The 26115-nt window shown below is 41.7% G+C and overlaps 1 protein-coding gene and 1 non-coding gene across 2 annotated transcripts in view; one reads left to right on the top strand and one right to left on the bottom strand.

The window, feature by feature from the left end:
* The window catches only part of LOC133505796 (cilia- and flagella-associated protein 251-like), a 48688-nt gene that overhangs the window by 8955 nt on the left and 13618 nt on the right, over nt 1–26115 (top strand). The window contains exons 2-4 of the mRNA XM_061829258.1: nt 2730–2890; nt 20011–20262; nt 21915–22424. Coding sequence (XP_061685242.1) covers nt 20080–20262; nt 21915–22424 — 693 coding nt within the window. The 5' untranslated portion in view covers nt 2730–2890; nt 20011–20079. The remainder of the gene's footprint in view (nt 1–2729; nt 2891–20010; nt 20263–21914; nt 22425–26115) is intronic.
* On the bottom strand, nt 8067–8139 carry trnat-ggu (transfer RNA threonine (anticodon GGU)). Its single transcript has one exon. It is a non-coding gene; the product is annotated as a tRNA-Thr (tRNA).

Below are 26115 nucleotides of genomic sequence, written 5' to 3'. Positions count from 1 at the left end.
AAATCCATCTGGCTATCTGTAAATTTAGGCATTTTTGGGATCTCTTTAGGATGTATTTCTTGGTTTCTGACCCAGATCAGAAGGCTTCCCGGTGGAAACGCAGACAGCCGGGAGATCAGTTAAAGTGCCTTTAAGTCTATTAAGAGGGGATTATCCTTTTGTACTGTCGAAGTGAACTAAGCGGTGAAGGAAAACAAGTCTGTCACTTTCTTCAGTATTTACCATCCGATTATGTCCATACGCCCCCTCCATGTAGAAACTGCAACACATGGACTCTGTACCCAAGAAAGTCCATCCCAACCATTTGTCTTTCAACACACCACACCAGACCAGACACTGCCTTTCCAGTTAATAAAAAAGCCCAACACATTTTTTGGGGGTGCTTCTCCCTCTCCACCTGCCATCCAGACCGGCAGCATTGCAATTTCAAGGTCAGGAAATTACTGTGCCGTGCTACTGCCAGGCCGTTTGGCTTATGGGAGTTTCCATGGCAGCGGCATGTTGCAGACAGCTCAGGTCTGCCGCTGCGCTTCCTTTCCCTTGAGTGAAACACCAACCTCCACCCCTCCGCCCTCTCCTTTAGCACCTCTTCAAGACAGCATTTGTGGGTAGTATGGTGATGCAAGACCACCGTGCGAGCAGGTTGTCAGTACAGTTACGAGATCCAAACAGCTTGGTGAACAGCTACGTTCTGAACATTTTTGTCTCGTGTGTGTTGTCTGTGTGCAAAAGAGTAAGTGGATTCACATGACAGTGAAACCCTGTTTATCGTGGTCGAAATGTTCCTGACCCAAGCCATAATAGGTGAAAAACTGCAAAATGGTGAGATCTAGCATCCATCCAACCATTCATCCCCTCTGCCCCCTCTCTCCCTCCCAGCTGACTTTGGGCAAGGGCCGGCATAGACCCTGGACTGGTCGCCAGCCATTTGGAGACCATAGTACTATGGCTAACCATAAAATGGCTTATATTTTCTTTTATTGAAAACGGGAACATTTTTAAAGTCATATGGGCTTGTTTCAAAATTTGAAAACAGTACATGTGTCATAACAGGCCTGTGACACGCTTTTATTAAAAAAAAGCCCAAAGGGTCAAGAATTGGAGTAAAACTGATTTTGCAAATCCAATTTCTTCTCTCTGAAAATAGGTTTATCCTGGGCATGGGTATTAATCCTGCCCTATTTTACTCCTTGTTAGACCAATGGCTTTCGTTACAATGACTGGGGAAAGCAAGGGCGTTGAGACAAGGCGAGCAGCTTGTAATAGCGGAAGCAGAGCCGAGAGTGTGGGGAAAATCGTGTCCCTATAAAGACAGTAAATATGTTCCCTTTTGCAGGCATCACTTTATACCTGATACGTCATTCATTCTGTGCAGCTGTCAAAACTCACTATAAAATGGCCTAACACTTAGGTGGCTTTTCCATTAATTGTAAAAGCAAGTCCTTCACTTTTTTACAAAGTTGAAATACTTGAGATTTCCCATTGCCCCTACCCCCCTTTCTCCCTCGTGTCCCACAGTTATCAAGTGTCGCACTACAGCTGGATTGACTGCATGCACATCTGTTCTTTTCCCAGACCTCAATGTCCAAAATTCACTTTTTGTTGACGTCAACTCGGTACAAAAGCCAACTTTTTGGAAGGGTTTGTATTGTTGTTGGACAGCTGCTCCATTCTTCACGAGGAAAAAGACTAGTTGAGGAATTACAATGGAACCTCAAATAGGGGACCTGACGTAGGTGGAATTCCATGCTGTTCAAAACAAATGAATGTTGCCCTCAGTAACCGTTTAATATAATAGTAAAAGAAAAGTTAACCACTGTACTGTAAGGCTATTTATAACTCGGATACAGTAAGTCCTGGAGATACGAGTGAAATATGACCGATTTATTTTGCTTTGACTTGCAAGCAGTAAGTTGAGATACAAGCTCTCCCAGCTTTTTTTCCCCCATAGGATGAAGAATATAAGGCTGTATTGTTTTATTGTCTTGTCTGCATATGTTGCTGGACCGTTTGTTCATGTTTAACATTTTTCGACGACAATATCCATGCTATTTTCTCAGCCATTTCGCATTTGCATTAGCATTAAGCTAGCGGACTTTCACAAGACGAAGCTAGGTAATGTGGTTGGATACACGTCATTATTTAATTTTAGTCTTAAAGTAGTTTTAATTTTAAAATTTACCAATGTAATTTAGTAAATTTCACCTGGAAGTGGCAGTCAGCTTGAAGCAAGCACCTAGGCTCTTTTTTTTGTGTGTTTATTTAAAGAATTCTACACTGTATGCTGGTTCCTGTGAAGCTTGCTGACACCATAGTTAGTGCTTATATTGCAAATTTTTGCTTTTAACCCAGTGGAGGGGTGGGGGCTAGGGGTTGAAAATAATTTAATCTTGAAAGGGGGGGGGCACTGCAAAAAAAAGTTTGGGAACCAATGTTGTCTGTTGATAAGTCGAGGCACCACTGTATTGAAGAAATAACAATGTTCTCAACATCAACACGACTTTGATCACATTTGCGTCGACTGGGGGAAAAAAAATCTTACGTTCTGCAACCCGTAGCACTAACACATCTGTGGGGCTGATTCTCTCCAGGTGTTCCCCATGTACCATTTACCCAACGGCCCTTTTCGGTGTTATTTCTAAGATTAACAACAAAACTCTCTTGTGCTTGCCTTTATCGTGTCTTCCTGAGGGACTTATGATTCTTCTTTCTCTCTCCTTCGCTTCCAGGCGGCACCGCGGCACCGTGACCCTCTAATGACCTCAGAGACAGAAACGACGACGGCAGCACTGACGGTGCTTTTGTCCACAGTAGGGATCCGCGTGCCCGAGCCGGCATCCGGTCCCGAGATCAGAGCTTGTGCCCTGAGCAAATACAAGCAGAGGGAACTGTGAGTAAATGCTGTTCTTTTTTAATAACAATAATCATTAAAAAAAAAAACGAGCGCGTGTGTGTGTGTGTGTGTGTGTGTGTGTGTGTGTGTGTGTGTGTGTGTGTGTGTGTGTGTGTACATGCAGCACGTTGGAACAACTGGTTAGAGCGTTGGCCTCGTAGTTCTGAGGACTGGGGTTCAAATCTGTGTTGAGTTTTCATGTTCTCCCTGTGCTTGTGTGGGTTTTCTCCAGGTACTTTGGTTTCTTCCCACATCCCAAAAACACACATTGGAGACCGTTAATTGCCCCTAGGTGTGATTGTGAATGTGACTGTTGTCTGTTTCTGTGCCCTGCGATTGGCTGTCAACAAGTTCTGGGTGTCCCACACCTCCTGCCTGATGATAGCTGGGACAGGCTCCAGCACTCCTCTGACCCGTGTGAGGATAAGCAGCTCAGAAAACTGATGTATTTGTATTTCTGAAACAGCTCAGGTAATGCTGAACGCACACAGGATGAGTGGAATGATTTGACTTTTGTAACTAGTGTCGTTCTACATCCTGTGAAGGAAGAACAGGACAGTATTGGACAGGACAAGAGGGGGAGAGACCCGGATGTTTGCTATGCTTAGAAATATGTATAAATATATATGAGATGTATAGGGTAGAAAGCAAGATATCAAGACAAAAGCTACTAGAGCAGGTTTATTTGTATGTGGTGTTAATCAGCGGCAGGCGTGTGCTGCCTCGTGAATTTTTTACGTGATTAATGGTGTTAATTCTAAACACAGCTGGAATCCAATTGAATTTATTAAATCATTTAATTGTCCGTCCCTAGGTCATATTAATGGAGGAAAATGTTTTGAAATGACACATCTTGGTCTTATTTTTTCCCATATCACAAAAACGTGGGATTTCCATTTTATATCCATAGTACGTTCATTGGTATGCAAAGGCTCCTTTGTTTCTGGTGGTCCCGACAAATGTGGTACAAACGTATGTGTGGTCAAGTGGTACAAGGAGACACACTCAAGTACCGCTGTACTTTCTGTTTATTTAATTGTTTTATATTTATGACTTATATATTGTGTATATGTATCTTGATATGCAATGCTTGGACAGCTGTGTCGCAGTCTATAAGACGGCGAGTGGCACCCAAAACGCTGTGTGTGTTTGCGTGTCTGCCAGAGTGAGCATTGAATAATTCATCTCAGCATGCATTGGTGATTTGAAGGTAAAGCGATAGCATCGTCTCGCTGCATATCTTGCCCTTAAAGGTGTTGATGGCTTAATCCTGGTGGACCAGACACAAGGTACACAAGGGCTGTGTTGCCTTTGTAAAAATGAGCATCACACGCTTCTTGGTGTTTTCAGGTATCTTGGAAGGCTGAGTGGTGTTACTTTTTCTATTTCAATTCATTGTTCTTATCTACATGAATATATATAATATGTGAAATTACAAGTCAAAATACAAAAGAAAAAATTGAAAAAAATCCAATTTAATTTGTAATCATGAATGTTTAGTAATGTGGCTATAAAAACATTAAAATAAAGTAAATATATCAATAAAATTCCAAAACATAAATATTTAATAAAATACAAAACAATGCATATAAAATGTAAAAATACAATTCAAAAGCTATAAAAGTAAATATTACATACTATTAAGAATTCTGAAATAAAAATATATAACGAAATATAAAACGTGACGATGTACGAAACGTAAAAATACAACTCAAAATATCCAAAAGTAATTGAAAGTAAAAGTTTGAAAACCACTGCCTTAACCAGTCATATGCCCCCTGGTGGCTGGCTGACTAGGTTGCAGACACTGGTATAAATGAAGCAAGCACTTTTCATATAAGGCAGCATTCACATTTTAAATATATAAAATCAGACGATCTGGGTTTTTTAAGCCAAAATTGTGATGAAAATTTGATTAGTCGTGCGGCTTTAATATCAAGCAACAAAAAGACTTCGTTTCAGAGCTTATTCCTACACAACGACGTGTTTGAACTCGTGGGGCCACAGGCATATTTGACACTTTTGTCACTCATGCTTTTGGAAACCCTTCCGAAAACAGGAAATCCCCAACAAACACGCTGGGGCAGGAAGCTGCCACTGCAAGATGAGAGAGACGTCATGTCTGCATTTGCAATGATCCAGGGTCACTGAGCATTACAGTGTAATGAAATGGTATAGCAAAAACTGTGCTCTTACAAAGTCTATGCATTTTAATCCTCACTTTTGATAAAGTAGCATTTATTTAACATTGTTTTATTGTGGTGGTACTTAAAGTAGTGTACTGCATCATAGTTATTTAGTGTAGCTAAATAAAGTCACCCAAATATTAGAAGCGGCACGCAGCATATTTGCATAATACTACCTCCGCACTGACTTTCTCCATTCATGACTTTGAGACAGGCCAGACTACACTGTCTGAAATACTGTCATAAAAGCCAAGTGTTTTGTTTGATGCACAAAGTAGTGTAAAGCATGGTAGAGTGAACCCCACCTATTTGCAGGGAAAAGGAACCTTGCCTTGCTGCAATTACCAAAAATGGAAGTGATTATAAAGCACTAATAGCATGCATCTAGAAGGTACACAATCATGAACCCCTGCTACATAAATGATAATTATATACCAAGAGCACTTTCATATAAGGCTCACCAATAGTTCACCTAACAAGGTAGCACAAACTGGTCTGACATCGCACACGGCAAAAAAAAATGTGAAGCAGAAAGTAACTTACAAGGACCAACAAAAACATCACAAATTTAGCTGTAGAGCTCGTGCACGTGATGTCACCATTTTCACCTCGCCATATTGCCGGTCAAACAGAGCTGCTCGACATTGTTGGAGACAGAACCGAAGGACAATATTCACAATACCCGAGACCTATTGTGCTGTTGGTTGTCACAACAGACGAGACAGATATTCAAAGAGATCATTCTATGGAATACCAGCTGAAAAGACCAGAAAAGATCGATGGATTTCGGCAATTAAACGTGATGAATGGTGCCCGACCAAAATACACTTGCTTCATTTCAGGTAGGAATTATTCTTCTCAATCTCAAATTACCAAGAAGTATTTATGATGCCAAGCTGGCTCATTTGAGAACAATAGGTATTAAAAAAAAAGTGCGACCGCAATCGCTTCCGCCTGCGTTCCGTGGAGATGACTCCGCCCCTCCCCTTTTTTTCAATCATAGTTAATAAATGAGAGTTTGTGTAAAACCAGGGGTCATTTATTTAAATATTGGTATTTGTATTGAAAACTAGCTGAAAAGATCGATGGATTTCGGCAAAGGTTACCGCGTAGCCAAGTACACTTCCGCGTTCACAAGCTGTCTCCCTGTTGAGAACAGATCCAGCAACGAAGTACTTGTATGTGTCCAGACTTTTATACGCTTTCAAACTTTTCTGTGTAAATCTCGACGACTTACTCACCAGATCCATGTGTATACCCAGTTGTCCAAGACAAGCGGAAGCGTATTAACGCTCCAATTCCGTCTCGGCGAAAACATCAACTTCGGCATTAAATATAGGTCCTCTATGCCGACTTTATCAATTTTTTCCAAGTACCTTTGTTTATTTTCACCTTTAACGGTATCGGACAAGACTGGGCGTCGTGTTGTAAGACATATTTTTGTGTCGTCTCCATCCGACTTAGCATTGAACAAAGCTTTGTTAGACCAGCAATATGGCGAGGTAAACAAAAGTCACACGATTTTATGACGTAGGTGCGCGAGCTCTATTGAAAGTGGATAGATTGAAAATGCCTAAAGTGTCAATGCATCTATAATGGAGTATTTGAACTCCTTTTGAAGCTCTTATTTCGGTTCTCAGTATCCTCAAAAATGTCCTGGCCGCCACAGCGATCTTCTCATGTTGAGCAAATCAGATTTTTTTTTTTTTGTGACAAAGTCATCACGCAGCAGGGGGCATTTTTAACAAGTGCTGATTTGGATGCCACCTGCAGTAACACCAAATTGATGATGACACTTCACCACCTTTGGCCAGTAAAGCGCAAGCAACCTCGAGGAAGAAATAGTCTGCAGTTGATGTAAATTTTCATCACCTGATTTGAAGAGACAGGCTTTCTGTGTCTGCTGGAGTAAAAACATTACCATGATTCACATATGTTGTCCTGCCTGCTTCGATTCAGTGACCACTCTGCTTTATGGATCAATACACAGAGGCACTGAGCTGACACGGTGAAAAGCCATATTCATAAATAATGAACCCTCTTTTCCTGTGTTTGGTAGGAAAAGACTGTAACGGTAAATAGGATCGTTGCCCGCCTCCCCCACTCGGAGATGAAGCACAAACTGGACTCATTCAGTTTCGTTTAAGATGTGCTCTTATTGTCAATGCAATAAAAAAAAAAATGCAAAAAAAGAGCTCGTGTACGAGCAGCGTTTCAAGTGATTGTGTGTACATACAGTGACATCTGTGCATTAACTGTCTTTTGGTCAGCTCTTACCGAAAAAAACATGTCACTAGTATATTCTTACCATGTGTTTAGCTGAGGTGACAGTCTTTAGTTGCCTTCTTGAATCTGTTTTATGATAACAGCGCTATCAAAGGGAACAGTTTAAGGAAAAAAGTTATTTTTAATAGCTTGTTTGTGTACGATCATCATAAAATGTGCATATCAGCAAACAGTTGAGATCGTAATTTCGCCATTCGGCTCATTTCCTTTATCCTGCCTCCACACAGTTTATCTGCCCGTGGCTTGAAAGCTACGCTGGGCAAAGATCCGCTGTTTCTTTGATTTGTTAAGATACTGCACTAACCTGTCAGAGCCATCAACTTAGCTCCACGCGGTGTTGTTAGATGCTAAGATTACTGTTATCTTCTGATAAGGACATGCATCAAGACATTTTTGTTTCAGAGTGTCCGCTGCATGTAGCACTTTTGTGCCACTGAGAACTAGTGTGCGCTAATTTATTTTTTGTCATTTTTCCCAAAAACTGATTTAAAGTTTAGTTTGCAATTAACCCTTGTGGATTTTTTGTGGATTTTTAGATTTTGATAATTCATCCCTCAAATCAATCAAAATTCAATGTTTTTCCTTTCGGCTTGTCCCTTTCGGGGTCGCCACAGCGTATCATTTCAGATGAACGCATATATATGTTTGGCACAATTTTTACGCCGGATGCCCTTCCTGACGCAACCCTTCTCAGGGAGTGGAGGCCCCAGTGGGATACGAACCCACAACCCCTGGTTTACCAAACCAGTGCTCTAACCACTGAGCTATGGGGCCTCCAAATCAATCAAAATTCAATGAAAGTTGAAAAATAATATCTACTCATACTAATGTGCAGACACACTAGCACCCAAGCATGGTTGCTTTGTAACTCTTCTATCAATCCCTGAAACTCATTTTCTGGGATGTTTTTGCAGGATTTTTCAAGGGTGCAGCCATGTTGGTAATGGGAGTTATCCCAGTACGGGCACCAATGAATCAAGAAGGGTGCTGAGTGCGATCATGGACTGCTCCCTATAAGTCAAAATTGCACAGTAGGGTAGAGGCATGACCAATTGACGCAGGCTTAATAAAACTACACAAGTAATGCCTTTTGTTTACATTTATTGAATGTATTCATACACTATTTTATAACTGTTTTGTCATACGTATATAGTCAGTTCAGTGGTCAAGGCGTAAAAGGTAGTGTACTATTCGAAAGAGTTGTTTGATTCACGGTGAAGTTGAACTCTGTTATTCAATACACCACCAAATTCAGTTTTTGCTGACAAGTGAAATAGAGAATTTTGAAAGCAAAACATATCTTGAAACTGTACTGAACCGTGGGTTACCTGTTTGTACCATCTCACCGTCAGCACCATACATCCATGGGATGCATGAAGACAAAAATAAGATGGTAGTGGATAAGAATAGTGGTTACCCTCGCTATTGTCAGTGATTGTGATTGCTACTGAACTTCAAAATATTCATACCAGACGCACCATGGGACTAGTAGCGAGGAATGAGGGCACCAGTGTAAATTGAAGTCACCATCTTCACTGGAACAATATTATGACGAATAATGCGCGGCCCCTGTGTGATAAGACGTTTGTCTTTGTTTTACAACACGCAGTAACACCAGACTTGCCACTCGTCGTACTATGCTCCAAGCATGTGGAAATACTTCACCAAAAATAAGACTTACCACCGTCACTGCAAAATATCCAAGTCTATTGTCAAATAGATATAAAAGCATAAGTTGAAATGTTTGGAGCCTGCTGTCATGTGGCGTCATTCAACATACTATGTCGTGACACACGAGACAAGACTTCATTTTTGAGAAAGCCGTGTGGAAGGGTCCCACTAAGCGTAATGATAAGTCGTATTTTTCATTTGTTTTTATTTCTCTCTCTCTTGTCTGTTGAAATAGGTCTCTTGAAAAAATATCATTAACATCATCAATTAATCAACATTGGCTTACTTTCATCACGTTATTGTCGACTAAAAAAAATTCTCAAGTCTTTCAACGATTAGTTGAAGCCACGTATCAATCTGTATCCCGACCAGCTTGAAGGACTGGAGTGCTATAGCATATAGGTCGCAATTTTTTTTAAAATTAGACTTTTTGTTAAAGTTGACTGTATTGCATACAGCAGAGTAGAAAAGAAGCCTTTCTGGTAATCACGTTTGTGCTTATGCGCTATCATTGTTTTGAAACTAGGGCCCATCAGTATTTAGGTCAAACAGCTTTTGAGTTTATTTTAGAAGACTCCTCTTGCCAGATGTACATTCAATCAACGTTGCACGCTGTTTCTTTTCTTTTTTTATGACCTTTTTTTTTTTCCTGTTCACTAAATATTCCCAGAATTACCTCGTCTGACTTGTTGCATTAATTTCGTGGTGTCATTTCATTCTCGTGGGTTGTTTCATTACTTGCCGTGCCTTTCTCCTGACACAATGCTTGCAATAGGGAGGACAGGGAATCAATCAACATAATGCCTGAGCTATTAATATCACCTTGCTGCCGCGCTTCCTTTTTGGAGAGTCATCCTATCTTCCCCATACTCCACCACCCCAACCTTCAATGGCATCCGATTACTATCAGATTCTTGTCATCGACCAACGTCTCAAAGGCACGAGGAAAGCTGTACTAATACTTGTGTATTATTTGGTTGTTGCCAAGACAACTTTATTTGCAAAACACTTTGAAAACAGGTACTAAAATTTGAATTTCTGTTCGAGTGAGCCAATTAACCATCTGGCTTTGACAAGCATGTATCAATCAAACTGAAAAAGTGCTTTTATTGTAAACTTCTCTCCCTAGGTAAATGCAGAGGAGTTGCATCGGGAGGGGCATCCGGCATAAAAACTGTGGCAAACAAATATGCGTTCATCTAAGATGACACGCTGTGGCGACCCCTAATGGGACAAGCCGAAAGGAAAAGAACAAGATTATTGTCGATCATCTGCTCAAAGTATTACATACATTGTCAGTTGGTTTTCTTACAACAAAGTAAGGCCCATCGAGTCTTGTTTTGATCAGTGTTTTGAGCATGAACAACATTTTGAATGACTTGCTACACTGGAAGTGTGTGTGTGGGGAAATGTCAGATTCTTCTGCTTACAAATGTAAAATTGCAATTTTTTTCCTCACTTCCTCTGCCTGTGGTAGCACACATGCATGCTAACACACACGCCTGTTTGCCTGCATGCTATCTATGTAACCAGCATGTTTGAAGACTTTTAAGTGCATCTTATGACCGCGAAAAAATGGTAAATATCATACATAGGTGATTTCATACCGTGTCCATTCACAGATTTTCGGGATTCGCGGGGAACAGCCGCGAATACTGAAGCAACCCTGTACTGTGCACAATGGCGACGCTGAGTAAATGTCCTTCTTGAAGCCGATCAATGATGACATTGATTGTATCTGCAAATTATGACATCAAAACCGATCAGCCAAAAATGCCAACTATATGTACGATGCGATCAGGCTGATAAAATCGCCATAAAGTCTATAAAATATGTTCCTTGGCTCCATAAAGTTTAGAATTCGTTGGTCTGGTCAGATAATCTGTTCTACAATACTACAGCATATTTAGGCAAAACCACAAGCAGTAGCAAAGGATTGCTAGCTTACTTAATATTTTGTTGATGGGTTGCAAGCCATATATCATCAAAAGTGGACATACTTCAAGTAAGCCTTACAGGAAGTCCTCTCCTGTCCTGACCACTAATGACCACCAGCACGTTCACCCCCATTTTCTTCTTATGATACAGTCAGCATGATCTGCTTGGGTTGTCATTCCCACGGTAACAGTTGTAGTCGGTCTCATTTGAGTTGACGAGATAAAGTTAAGTGATTGTTTTAAAAAACAGGATGCGGTGGTATTGGAATATAAGATTTTATTGCATTAGTCTGACATGGGGCAATAGCATTACGTCTCTCTCAGCCGTTTTGTCCCCCCCATGATGCCGGTGTTTTTTGAAATAAGTAAATTGCCCATCAGATATTTACAGTACGACATCAAGACACGAAAATACTATATAAAAACAAACATCATGCATGATGGCGACGCGCAGTAAATGTCTTTCTAGGAGCGATCGGGTCTCCAAAATGCGACATCAAAATGAGCAGCAAAAAATGCGAATTATGAGCCAATCCAATCAGGACGATCAAATCGGTCTTCTTCTTTTTCTTTCGGCTTGTCCTGTTAGAGGTCGCCACAGCGTGTCATCTTTTTCCATCTAAATCTATCAGTGTCAAGTCTAGTAAATTTCCTGCCATTTTTTTCGTAGGATCTCTGTGTTAAATGGCTAACATCACTTCCACTGAGGACATTTCTACATTTTCACAGCCTTCCCCCCTTTTCCATACAGATTAAAGGAGTCATTTGCTGCATTGTGACAGATAACCATGGTAATCTCGTGTGCCCTGTCATCGTTGGCTCCCTAACTACTTTACCCCCCCCCCCCTCCACAAGCGTACCACTGCATGCAAAGTGGCTTTGGATTTCTCGTATGATTCTGCCAGCCTGCCTTCCCACACTCCCGATTAATGGAAGCGTCTGGAGCTCAAATGTCATTCGGATGAAAACACATTTATCAGCAACTTGGAGGAGCTCAGTCTGAGTGTAGCTGGTTGTGGTGGTGTTAGGGTGTGTGTGCGTGGGTCTGTGTGTGTGCGTGCACGCGCATGTGTGTGTGTATACAGTGGTGGACGAGGATAGCGTCCTCAGTGCACAGCGAACAAAGTCGGGAGAGGAGCCAGACATCTTTTTGTTTTTGCAACATCAGGTGGAAGGTGTTTTGTGGATGTAAGTGGATTCGATGGAAAAGCAATCACAAGGGATTTGCAGCAAGAAACTACTTCTTAATGTTTGTGTGCCGGGAGATAACCTAATCCATGTCACGGAGTCTCCAACAAACCTGCGCCATGCGGAATACAATGCAAAAAAGGAGTCGCAAGTGAGGAAAACTGAATTGGTGACACAGATAACAGGAAGGAGTGGTCTTTTTAAAAGAGAAAAAAATTGAAGCAGCTCCCCTAATGAGCAGGTGGATGTGCGGCTGTGGTTGCAGCATCATCTCGTCTCTGATGAAGAGGCTGGGCCGCACGGTGTGCTGCTCAGACCTCCTCTCCTCCAGCCACACTTCAGAGCAGCTGCAGCAGCTCGCCACCGGTGGCCGGCCCAAATGCAAGGTAAACGGCGCTCACGTTTGCGTCTTGCCCTTGAGTAGTCAAAAAGTCTGAAGTGGCATGAACAGGTACATCTCAACTCTTCTACGATCTGTGTATGGCTGGGAGGACCTCATTTTGCTGAGGCTGTTAGTTGAGGATTTTATGATGTAAGTTTTTCTCTGCTGAGTGGCTATTAAAATTGAAGTCACTTAAGAGTTTTACTAGGTATAATGTTGTGAAATAAGGTTTCAATTTTGCAGTTGAATCTTATCACAGGAAAGTCTAAATTAATTAATTGGAGTGTCAATTGTACACTTCGTTACCCCCAGTATGGCTCGGTTCCTATCCCCGATGAGCATTAGGGTTTTTCTGTACTCCAAACGACCAATGAAATCTATCACACAATGTTATATAAAAAAATTGTGATTCTTCACCCTAAAGCGGATGTTTGTCAAGGCACCAAAACTGCTCTCTTGGAGGCAGCGTGGTGCCATAGTGAGTCCAGATTTTATTACTTCCCCTAACACCTTGGGCGAGATTTAGCTCCTCCGGACATACAAAGATGAACAGCCCAGAACTATCAGACCAACATACTTTCTTGACACCTTTTGCTACTTAACTATTAGTCAGGGGTTTGAGGTGATTTTAGGGTATTACAGAAATAAATAATCGCTGAAAGTCACGTCTGAGTGGTGTTTTCAGTGGTTTGTTTTTATGATCCACAAGAAAAATAAACTCCAAGGAATTAGTTAACCACGAATAAGTAGGGAGTTCACTTTTGATTATCAGAAGCTAACACTGTTAGCTAATGCAAATGTCTGATGGTAATCTTTCCATCAAAACTCAGTGCAACTATTACCTTTTGGGTTTGGCTTGATGTTATTGAAAATTGCAGCTCTTTCCCAGCCTCACTGTGGAATTATGGGCAGAGGAACTTGGTGTAAATTAGATTAGTGATAACTTCATTTGGTCCGCACCAGAGTTGCTTTAGGTAATAGACAGGAATTGTAAATGCCTCATGCTCTAGCTACACATCTACTTTGTAAACAAGTCGAGCGCAGCTCAGTCTCTGTCAAGCAAAATGCTTTTGGCTGTACATCAAACGTGTTAACTCATTTGAAACGAAGATTTGTGCAGCCCTTAAAAAAACAGCACGGCACAAATACGGCGTTCATTTAAACAGCTTTGTTTATTCTAAGGATTTTGAGTTTTACTCAACTTTTTAAAAAATGTTTCTAAACGTACTGCTGTTACTCTGAACAACTGTACATATTTGCGATCATGGATCGGTTCTGATGTGGTGTAGATCTTCCAGGCCTTGACTGCAAATTGCACAAAGCACAGTAGCCTTGTGGATCTGCCTCAGTGCTTCGAAACAATTCTTGCACTCAAACAAGTGTTGCATCAGAGAGCAGCGCAGTAATTGATTCTTTAATGGAAGTGGCAGCCTTGACAACAGTGGGGTAGAAATCAGTCTTTTATAATGGATTACTTCAGACTGCCAGCAGTGATTGCTGCTCCTCTGAAAGTGGCCAAATAATACCCCCCCCCCCACCCTCACCCGCCTCCAAATAGGAACAAGTAACAGGCAAAACAAGATTGCACGTGTTTGCGTCGCTGTGGACGTAGTTTCTTGTATTTCCTCTGGTCCGTCCAACAGGTTGGGAGGCACACAAAAGCTAATTTTGCGTCAGCTAGATTGCTTCAGGGTAAAGCCCTCTTTCACAATAGAAGTTACAAATTCTCCAAGGCAATTTATGCTCTTCCAGTGAACAATAGAAATGCTCAAAGGAAAATTGCCACACTATGATTACATTGGTATCTATGTCAATGTGAAGAGAAAATGCTCAATTTTTTTAGGGCGTGGCCCTTGTTTTTGAAAGATTAGCAATTTTTTCAGAGCATTCTCATACATCTTGATAAAGTGTGACATGATTTTTATCCGTGTACCCCAAGCATCAATAATTCCATTACACTATACACACCCAATTATTTTTGTTTTTTCTGAAAGTAGCCTGTCTTGTTCTCGTTTCGTGCAGGCTTATACTGCTTGGCCAATGGTGTGTCCAGCTTTTGCTACCACGACGACCGAGGGCAGGGCTCTGTGACATTGAGACTTGAGTGCTTTCTACTTGTCAAAGCAAACACTTCACGGACTAAACTGTTTACATGGCACATGAGCACTTTCTTTGTCCATCCGGTTTTAGCTTTTTTTAATAGAACTGTTTTAAAGCAGATTCATTGTAAATGTTTTGAATTTAGTACCAAATTTAATTAGACTTGACCTGTGGTCTCTCCCCCGCCCTATACCATTGGAAGGAGCCTGCGTACCACACTTTGACAATCAGAGGTCAAAAGCCTCCTCACTATATATTTAACTAGTTTGCATTTAGACAAGTAGACACAGCATTGGCACTGGCGATGGGTGCTTGTGTGCCTTTATGGAAAGTTAGTATATTTTCTTTTCTCATCTGCTGTGCTCTGAAAGACACACACGTGTTACATTTCTTGCCTAATATTCCACGCAGGTCATCCTGTAAACATGTAGTTGTTTTTTAAGATTATTGTGGCCATTTTCACCACAATAAATTTTGTCAGTGTCATCAATTATTATTATTTTTTTTAACCACATAGATTACATTGGTGAATAAACAGATGTCAAGTTTGGTACCGTTTCTATTTTATTTGTGTTATTTAGCAAGACGCCAAGGCTGCATTTGCACATTTCAAACACCTGTAATGGGAGAAAGATGGCAGCGTCCCCCACCCGCCAAATTTAGCGTCAGGTTAATTGTGCGGAAAGCGCTAACGTGAGCGCTAATGGTCGCTACACTGTCTTTAAAAGCCCTGTGATTGACTGTCGACCCTAATCACTTACAGGCCCTTGATCACACAGTACAGAATAAGTCTTGGTTGGGTGTACATCATGATGAAACATTTTGACGACAAATTAAATTCTACTGTGGTTGGAAAAAATACATTCAATGTGGACTTGGACTTTCCTATCGCTCAGAACTCCTTTTACCATATGAAACCTCATAAGAACTAAAATTTTCATCCCTCGAGTGAAGAGACGCTCTCCGAGTTAAATTATTTAAATTGTTATTGCGGGAATGCTAAATAGCTACTATTGAAGCAGTTGCGTGTAGTTAAAGCTGCTTCTTAATTTGTGGTTCGAATTTTAGCCCATGTGGAGCATGTATTTTCTCCTGTGCTTGCGTGGGGTTTCTATATGGAGGCTTGTATGTGCTTCGCAGTTAGCATTCAGTTTTTTTTTTTTTTTTTTAGCATTCAAAGCTGAAGTAGTCATCAGCTCAACCCCTAACAGAAGCCATATTTGGGGTTGGCCCCACAATCAAGGGGGAATGGGGAGCAATGTCTTACTCCCTTGTGACAGGACTAGAGCTGGCGCTACTGACTGTTTTAGTATTGGAGTATCCCTACTAAAATGTCTGCCGAATAAGTATTATGAGTATTTGGATGAACTAGAAGCCCCTTCACTCTTTAATGAACAAGTAATTGGTTTCCTTTAACTAACCAACATTTTTTATTAAATTGGCTATAGCATCAAACTGCATTCTTTTGACAACTTTTTTTTTCATTGTAGAAGTTTCAAACAAATTAAAATGTAACATTTTCGCTTTTCCTTGGGGCATGTCCTGTCAGGGGTCGCCACAGCGTGTCATCTCCGATGAACGGATATTTGTTTGGCACAGTTTTACGCCGGATGCCCTTTCTGATCAACCCCTCTGCATTTTAGCTGGGGAGAGAAGCTTATAGCACCTGGTATTCCCAGGCGGTCTCCCTTCCAAGTACTAACCAGGGCCAAACCCGCTTAGCTTCCGAGATCTGACGAGATCGGGGGTTCTCTGCTGTAAGCGTTTATTAAGGTGCATAAAGTCAAATCTCATCGCACTGATTTGCGCTGTAGTCATTTTAGTTGTTTGACTTGTTTGAGAGACGTTGCTATTGAAATATGCAAGGCCTGTGTTCCGATTTTGTTTTCCTTGCTACGTTTTCTTTTTGCCCGCATTTATCTTCTCTGGCGTCGTCGTCATCTTCTTGCTCCTGGAACCAAATACTGCAGGTACACCTTGTTTTTCCCCTCGTTCCCTCTTTTGGATGGTGTTAACCGTGTTGTCTTGAGCTTCACAACTAAGTAAGTGGTTCCCTGTGGAATTCCTCGATAATTTTTTTGTACTTGAGTACCATATTTTCCGAATTGTAAGGCACACCTAAGAGCCTTTAATTTTCCCAAAAGCCGACAGTACGCCTTATAATTCAATGCGCCTTATATGTGGATCAATATTGAACTGCAATAGGTCTCAGGAATACGGGATGCAGCCGCTGACTCCAATTTGCCATGTAGAAGAAGTTGCACGCAGTGCATGCTGGGATATATGACTGCGCGAAGCGTCCCATTTCATTTCCATTCGTGTGTTTGTGCAAAGACCCCAAAATGACTCCTATCCTACATCACTGACTTTACCTCTGGGGAAAATAATATGTTTATTAATTTTGGGAGTGAACGGAGTTGCCAGAACCCTGCTTTGTAATCTATTAATAAATTTTGACTGCCCTATCTACTACTACCCTTTATTGACATTCCCTTTTGCCCAGCTCCATCCAATGGATGCATAACGTAACCCCAGCCTCTACTGTCGCCTCTTTTCCATGCGCCTTATTATGCGGTGCGCCATATATATATATGACACAAGTTTTAAAATGGGCCATTAATTGAAGGTGGGCCTTATAGTGCGGAAAATACGGTACTCGTTTCACCCCTAAAATTGACCACCCTCTCATACTGGCTCATTTCGGCAAGACATAACTTTTGTGACCTCTGGGATCCGTTTTAAAAATGCAAAAGTAAAAAAGCATGCGGTCTCCTTCAAGTTACAGCCTGGCTCTCATTTTTGGCTACTGGTGTCTTGGGTAAGATTGTGTGTTCAAGTATCCTACACTTCCTGTCCGGCTCACTCGTGTGCCCCCATTTCTTAAGCCACGTGTCCTCTGGTAAACAATAGGTTGAATGGCTACAGCAACAGAAGCAACAAACACATTTCACCACCAAAGTGCATGAACTTAGAAAATTTTAACCATTCATATCCCTTTCTGCTCGGGGCGGCCGGTCACGGAACAGCGCTCCCGAGGGGACCGTGCAATCTGAGATCTATCTTGCGCTCCCCACCGCAGTGCCGAGACCATGAGCCCAAATGGAGACTCGTGACATTGTCTGCTAAGTCAAAAGCCCGGTCTTTCTAAAGGACATAAAAAAGTGTGCCAGCTTCCAAGAAATATTTTCTTCTTCTGTCTTATGACTTGAGAGAATTTTGGACTTGTCTTCTTTGGATCAGTAAACTTTTGCCCCAATGAAAATGAATTTCAAGACCCGACGTGGACATTAAAATCTCTTTTAAAAAGCTGAAATTCCATTTAATGTCGTAAACCAACCAGCTCAACTTCTCTGTATGAAAGTTTCATTTTTTTTGGACTGTTCGTTTTTACTCAATCACTTGAAACAAAGATGTGGATGTTCTTGAGTAGTTATTTGCAAACATCTAGTCTAAATAATTGTTTTTGTAACCTAAATTTATTCGTGCTATAGCTCACTGACACCTATGCAGTAATGCAGTCATAATTACTGTAAATATTTGTATAATTTTTTTTTCTTTTCTAGCACGACACATGGGAACGACTAAATAGAGAAATCAATTAATAGCTTTTGTGTGAAATTTGAGAGGCCAAGAAAACACACAGATGGACTGGATATGTAGTATGAATAGAGGAAGACACTTGTATTTCATCCTTTTCATACCAATTACCTCCTTAAAAAAATTCTAATCTCCCCAAGTACCACCCTCGTGACCAACACTAAAATTCTGCTCTCTAGTAGGCTTAGGTGTTCATCAAAAACAAGAAGAAATACATTTAATATACTGTGCTATTCTTGTTTTACCTTAATTTTACAATTTGCTTGTTTGTTCTTTTCTTCGCTGATATTCATGTCACTCCATCAGGCCAGGCATATCCATGCACAGATACTACAGTAGAACATGAGGATGTGACCCCAAGCAGACACATCATACAACTGTCCCTCATGTGCGTTTTTTCACAGTACGAAATACATTTTTGTCCCATTACTCGAGTAATGGAGGGGATAGTTGGTAGAATATCCATCCATCCATTTCTTTAGCCGCTTATCCTCACAAGGGTCGGAGGGAGTGCTGGAGCCTATCCCAGCTGTCAACGGGCAGGAGGCAGGGGACACCCTGAACTGGTCGCCAGCCAATCGCAGGGCACATGGAAACAGAGAACAGTTGCACTCACAATCACACTTGGGGGCAATTTAGATTGTCCAATTAATGTTGCATGTTTTTTTGGAATGTGGGAGGAAACCGGAGTGCCTGGAGAAAACCCACGCAGGCCGATCAGAGATTGAACTCGGGAGCTTAGAACTGTGAGGGCAATATTTTCCAGCTGCTCCATCGTGCCACCATTGGTAGAATACTTGATTCAAAAAATATTTGATAGCCATGATAAGAATTAAATGATTTCACAAATGCAACACTCCAGTCTTTGTCTCGCATGGACATTTTAGAACAGAAATGTATGCATCTTAATTTTAGAGGTCAAAAAGCTTTTGTTACCACTGTTGTATTTTCTTTCCTGCGGGAAATTGGGTCCAAGTGGATCATGGAGTATTTTTGGTTGCTGATCGCTAGTCTAAAAGATTCCTCGATATGCTTCACGCGATATTTTGAAATATCTTAATCCAACTGTGTGAGCTGCATGTCCAATCAATGGATTTATTGTAAATGCTTGAAAACACTGTGGGGACTGTGACACAGACAAACGATGTGCCCTTTTTATTTTGTAGTCATTCATTTTTTTCCCCACAAACATATCTAGACCGTATAAATCTCAAGACTAGTTGTTTCCCTTCTTCCCCCCCACCCCCCGTAATCTGTGTTACTGGGTTTTAGAAGCATGCCGTTGCTCAAGGTGACTCTTTGCAAGCTCCTGTGAGTGGAGCCTCTAACGCTGTGTGATCGCATATAAAAACCACATACTGTGCTCCTCTTTCCACTGTCTGATGCTGCATGACATTAATTCTCATCTGAATTGTTCTCCCTTTTTATAGGTGCTTATTAGAAGGTGTAATGGTAAACCCAATAAGTGAAGATTGGGTACATTTGATTTAAGTTTTCTCAATGTGGTAATGAAGTCAATACTAATAACTGCTCATCATTTTGGGAAACTCTAAACTGCTGGCAATAAATTAATATAACCTATTAAGACCGTCCAAATTGTTATAGATAGGGAGTCTCAAGAGCCCGGTTTAGGCTATTTCAATGTTGCTGGTTTTCTAATATGTTGAACCATATTTACATACCAGTTGGCTACATAATTTATGAGCTCATTTTATTATAAATCTGACTTTGTCCCTTTTTTTTTTTTTTAACTTTTTGTGTCTCTTGCAGCATGTCAAGACCTTCTCCTCCTCAGACAGCTTAGCGAAGGTGCAGGAGGTAGCAAGCTGGCTTTTGGAAATGAACCAGGATCTGCTGTCGGGGGGCAGCAGCAGCAGGCGGAGTCGGGGGTCCGGGGGGCCGGCGGCGAGAGGTAACGCCTCCTCCTCCGCCGCCCGGGCACCCCAGCAGCCGGCCGAGGAGGCTGACGAGGATGAGCACATGAACCGGGTCCTCGAGGATGAGGAGCAGCCACAGCAACTCGTGAGGATGATGACATTTTTACATTCTTATGAAATACAAACGTTTAACAATGATAAAAATGCATAACAGCGCAGTCGCATTCTTGTCAAAGTGGCTCAAATGCTCGCACCTGAGGCCTGGTACAAAAGAAGGATTTTTCCCATCTTGAGACTTTTTTCATTTCTTACTGGTCACAGGCCCCCCCACGCAGATTTAACCCATTCGTGGGTAGCGTCCCATTTTTGGGACATCATGATTTTCACGCATTATATCCTTCAGTATATCAAAATATTTGAGTGTTTTATTCTGAAGCCATAATTTGTTATTGGGAGTGCACTGTTCCTTCCTCTTCCACACGAAGTAGACTTCTCTTAATGTTTGATATTCTTCTGATATCTGCAACTTATTGATAATAGTACTGAAACCCGTTTCTGTTAGCTGTTTAGATGAAGTTTCTCTGACACTGGTTCCCTAAGTTGGAGCGACATAGGACACAAAGTTTGGAACGTTGAAAAGATGATGTTTATAATTTACTTATTTACAGTACATAACTAATCAACAAGTTGGATTACAGCTATACCATTTTTGAGCAAGGTCCTATTTTTGGGGCAATCTACTAAGAAAACCCAAGTAAGCTCTCGCGGGCAGCGTCCCATTTTTGGGACGAGATTATAAATGAGTAAAGTTATCATATAATTTAACCATAAACAAAAAAGAAGTGTTATTTCCTTGATTGTGGCCTGTTAGGAGACTTTTATCTCAATAAGGCAAAAAATTGCTACCCTGCCCATGAATGGAATAAAAAAAAAAAAAAAGTTTAACACTTTTGGTCAAATTGCGTTTATGTGTTCTGATAAACTGAAGAGTACACACATAAAGATGAAGTTCCGCTGACGATCTAGATATCTTGAGTGTACACACGTGGTCTCACAAAACTGAAGAAACACTTGTGGATATGCGAAATTGTTTGAGTGTTGAGTATTGCAAAATGGCGAAGGGAAATACTATTTGGAAAATACTTCTTGCCCTTTGAGGAGCACACTTTTGTGCAAAAAAAAAAAAAAAAGTAGTAAAAGACACCAGCAAGATGTACTTGTTTTCATTTGTGGCCGCGGCATTGTCAGTATGTACACTTTTTTTAATTGGCTACATTCCGTTTCATGTCACAAAGAGATGCCGACTTTCTCCGTACGTAGTTTTGATCGGAAATATTGAACGTGTTCATCGTTTAAGCTTGTCAACCCCGACTTGTGTCAGAGGCTGAAATCAGGACGAATCCGCTCTTAACACAACTAGGACCTAAGAATCATCTTATTGAGTACTCGGTAAATAAAGATTTGCACAAAATGACACGTTTGTGCATATGGACTCCAAATGTAAATATCTCATCACTTCATTGTTAGCACAAAAAAATTAAGTGCATGTGAAGTAATAAAAATCGTTTCCTGCAGGAAATTGTCAAAATAAAATGTGTGCCTCGCACATCTTACAGAAGACGTTTCGATTTCCTGTCTTATTTCCTGTGTACCGGATTTACAGGGGAATCCAAAATTCCCTTGTCAGATTACAAACGTACCAATCCTCATCTTCATTTGTTCATCTCTGAGGTGCCACTTTTTTGTGTGAATTTTTTAAATATCTAAAAAAGGTTTTTCCTTTGTATGACTCTCCAGCCTGAGGCCTCGCAGGTGGACGTGGACAGAGGACCACCATGGGCACCCGACGAGCCTGTGCCGAGCAACGGTCCCAGGGGGGACAATGGGGGAGGCGAGGAAGCTCCCCCCAGCAAGGTGAACCGGGCCGAGAAAGGACCCCGCTGGACGTGGAGGGCTGCGCAGAGGGAGCGGACGCAGGAGGACGAGGAGGAGGAGGAGGAAGAAGAGGAGGAGGAGGAGGAAGAGGAGGAGACCAACAACAACAGCAGCAGTCACCAGGAAGAAGAGGAAGAGGAGAGGACAGAGGGAGGGCAGGAACAGAGGAGGACGAGGGACGAGGAAGAGGGGGATGATGAGGAGGAGATGGACCAGGACAGCGATGACTTTGAGCACTCGGCAGAGAGTGGGCGCGAAGAGGAAGAGGAGGATGAGGAAGCAGAGGAAGGGTTGATGTCTCCCTCCATCAGGAACAATGTGACAGTCGCCAGCAACAACGTGGACTCCCACCAAAGCTCCTCCAACAAGAAGGTGAGTCTCGTTCCCTCCTTGCATTTGGAGTTTTCTCCACATTCACATAACCCAGCTGCATCTTATTTTCTTAAACTTTGCTGCCCTCTTTAGACCACAGCACATCACTGCACATGAGGCCTCTTAAAAATGTAATTGTTTTAGACAAATATCACAGTACAGTAATGTACCCCAGATAAGCAATCTTTACTTGTGTGCCTAAAAGTTTTTCGGACTTTTCAGAGACTGTTTTTGGACTATTAAATGTCCAATTTGTGTATTTAGACCTCCAGAGAGCGACTCTGTAAGGTAGACTAAGTAAGAAAGTGTCAGTTTCATGAAAACAACAAACACTTTGGTTTTCGTCAAATGAGTGCCCAGAAAAGGGACCTACTTCATTTTGACCCACTTTTATATCAGCTTTGCCCATATTTGGCTCAGACCGTGACCGTAGACCCTGAACTGGTCGCCAACCAATCAGAGGGCACATACAATACAATACAAACAACCAACTACTCCGACTGGTGTTCGCAGTTACTGGCAATTGAGACCCTTCAATTAACCTACCTTGGATGTTTTAGTTATGTGGGAGGAAACCGGAGTACCCGGAGAAAACCCACACAGACACGGGGGAGAACATGCTAACTCCCACAGGCGGGGCCGGATTTGAACCCAGGTCTTCAGCACTGTGAGGCAGATGTGCTAATCAACCATGCTGCTTATTGGAAGTATGCCAACAAATTTTTCTGCGATTGCCATTATTTCCGGCATATATGCCACGACTTAGTTGACACGCTTTCAACCCAGCAGTTAATACGGTGATGCAGCCAATTTGTGCATTTTTTCTAACGGTCTGAAGAGGGGACTCGAGGTAAGGTAAGGTCGAAAAGGTAAGAGTGAGACCGGTGGAATATATGTGCCAAGGAAGTGACTTTTACCTGTTACGCCCTGTTGGCGCTGCGCTTGCAGGTAACTGCCGTGTCTCAGTGATTTTTACCGGTATGTTTTTTTTTTTTTTTTTTTTTTTACCGGCCCTTTTAGGGCAGCGTTAGCATAAGCTAGCGTTAGTGCCACAGCACTAGCATTAAACTCTCTGTGTACCGTCTTTCTTTGTCAATATCTCGTGTTTGAATGTGGGTTTCAATGTGGGCACTTGCTGCTTTTATACAGCTGCGGAGTAATTATGTTCCAAATGGTATTTCCTTTACAAATGTACTGGGTGAGGCATATAACCAGATGCGCTTTGTAGGCCGGGAATTACGGTATTTCATTAATCGATGGAATGGTGGGTAGGTTAATCAAATTACTTCCCCATTCCTAGGAAACTTACATCAAAGTTGTGAGTCTCCTTGCCCCCACTGTCCAGTAACTAAAATTCTTGTACTTTTTTTTTTTTTTTTTTTTTTATGAAATTAAAAATCTAACAAAAATGTGTGTCTTTGTTGTGTGGCTGAAACAAGCTGATGGCATTTTAATGGATTTAATTAAGGAATTGGTAGGTGACATTTGGGTAAAATGAGTTATAAGCTTGATGATGTGGCGAATTATGGCTTCGATATGACTCACGGAATGAATGAAACCTGGAACCCAAGGTGACGCAAACAAGGCTAGAGGTCTCTTATTCAAAGCTGCACGTCTGGTATACTAAGTGTGTTTCAGAACACTTGCATCTAATCCATCCAGGTTCTTATGTAGATTTTTTTTCCTCCAGTTTACATGTTAAATATCATCCAATTGTCCTAAATGCTGATCCAATACATATCGAACGAACTTAACACTCATCGCTCAAGGTTGAAATTACACAAACACTCGTTCCATTGTGATTCTTGTCATTTATGTTTTGAAAAGAAAAATGCGCAAACAAAAATGGCCACCTAATTATACTTCAGCAATATAATCTGAGGAGTTGTTTTTTTTTTCTTTTCCATGGGTTGGGAATGGGGGAGTGAAAAGGTTGTCGTAGGTGGCAGCTTTTGCATGTTAAACTTGTCAGCTCGTGTCGTCATTCTCCTCCTCTCTTGCGTTTCCTTTTGCACTCAATCCAGTGGACCATTGAAGCTGTCATTTCCCAGCACACCAGCCCTTCCTTTCTTATGTATTGTATGGATTCTCAAAGGTGTGAAATAGTGATTAGAACATCATACACTTATTTTTGACTTGGGCTTTTTTTGTTTGTTTTTTTTGGGGGGTCTTTGTTTTGGTGTCATCGGCACAGAACGGTGTAATAATAAAGCCAGGAAATGTAACTCTGGAAAGGGCCTGGTAGTAGTACAGTGGTAACTCAGTTTACAAGTGACTTGTCTTACTCGTCAATATACGAGCCATCGCTCAGTGGATTATTATCCACCCATCAATTTTCTTTGCCGCTTATCCTCACAAGGGGCGCGGGGAGTGCTGGAGCCTATCCCAGCGATCAACGGGCAGGAGGCGGGGTACACCCTCAACTGGTTGCCAGGCAATCGCAGGGCACATTGAGACAGACACCCGCATTCATAATCACACCTAGGGACAATTTAGATTGCCCAATTAATGTTGCATTTTTTTGGGATGTGGGAGGAAACCGGAGTGCCCGGAGAAAACCCACGCAGGCACGGGGTCAACATGCAAACTCCACACAGGCGGGGCCGGGATCGAACCCGGGTACCCAGAACTGTGAGGCCAACGCTTTACCAGCTGATCCACCGTGCTGCCAGTTGATTATTAATCGACAAAATAATAAAATAAATGGGTTTGATCCTCTTCAAGTATTCTAGTACTAGTGGCTGGAATATCAAAACGTACACACGGAGATTTTATACTGCCTAGAAAAAAAATATGCGTAAAACAAGTACACATTTTCCTGAAGTGTTAAATAATGCTTTATAAATATACCAAATATGGAATAAACATATCATGGATATACGGAGCCAGTACCGATTCTGACAGGGGGATAACAACTTGGCCTCTGGTAGACTCACTGGGCCACCAATCAAAAAGTAAAACAATAGTAGTAGTCGTAGTAGTACAATAAGCGACAGTGTGGCGCATAGTGAAATCCATCCATCCATCCATTTCCTTTGCCGCTTATCCTTGCAAGGGTCATGGGGGGTGCTGGAGAACATGCAAACTCCACACAGGCGGGGCTGGGATTGAACCCGGATCCTCAGAACTGTGAGGCCAATGCATAGTGAAATATTATTCAAAAAGAGGCTTTGAGCTTTTTATTGCCACATTATGTTGATGTTAACTGTCAAAACTAAACGGCACAACAACAACAAAATAGATGGATGTTCTGATGTACAAGATGCCACTGCTTTCCAACAGGGGGAGGCATTTATCCAAAAGCGAACCAATATTTGCTTAGGCTGAAAGTAACCCATTGCTTTAATATCACCTTGCGGAGCTTGTTACCCGTCTCGGGTCAGACACACACCGACGGTTATTAGTCGGGCGATTTGTGGATTTCTTCTCTAAGAGTTATGCCTCCGGTGTTTGGCTGGGTTTCCAGCTTCCCCGTTAGGCTTAGGCAGAGACACTTCTTTTTCTTTGCAATGCTAATTTGAAGGCCATAAAAGCAACCGGGGAGTTAATGGGCAATTTGTTGGTGCAAATGACAAGCCGCGCTCGCAGTAAAACATCTCTCGCTTTGCCTTATGTCCTTATTTAGTAGGCATAATATTCTGGACAACATAAACACCATTATCATCCTTTATCCTGAGTTACTGGGCTGAGG

The sequence above is a fragment of the Syngnathoides biaculeatus genome, chromosome 9 (genome assembly GCF_019802595.1).
Source record: "Syngnathoides biaculeatus isolate LvHL_M chromosome 9, ASM1980259v1, whole genome shotgun sequence".
In the NCBI taxonomy this organism is placed as follows: domain Eukaryota; kingdom Metazoa; phylum Chordata; class Actinopteri; order Syngnathiformes; family Syngnathidae; genus Syngnathoides; species Syngnathoides biaculeatus.
The sequence above is the reverse complement of the archived record's forward strand: the minus strand, read 5'-3'. Positions and strand labels throughout refer to the sequence as shown.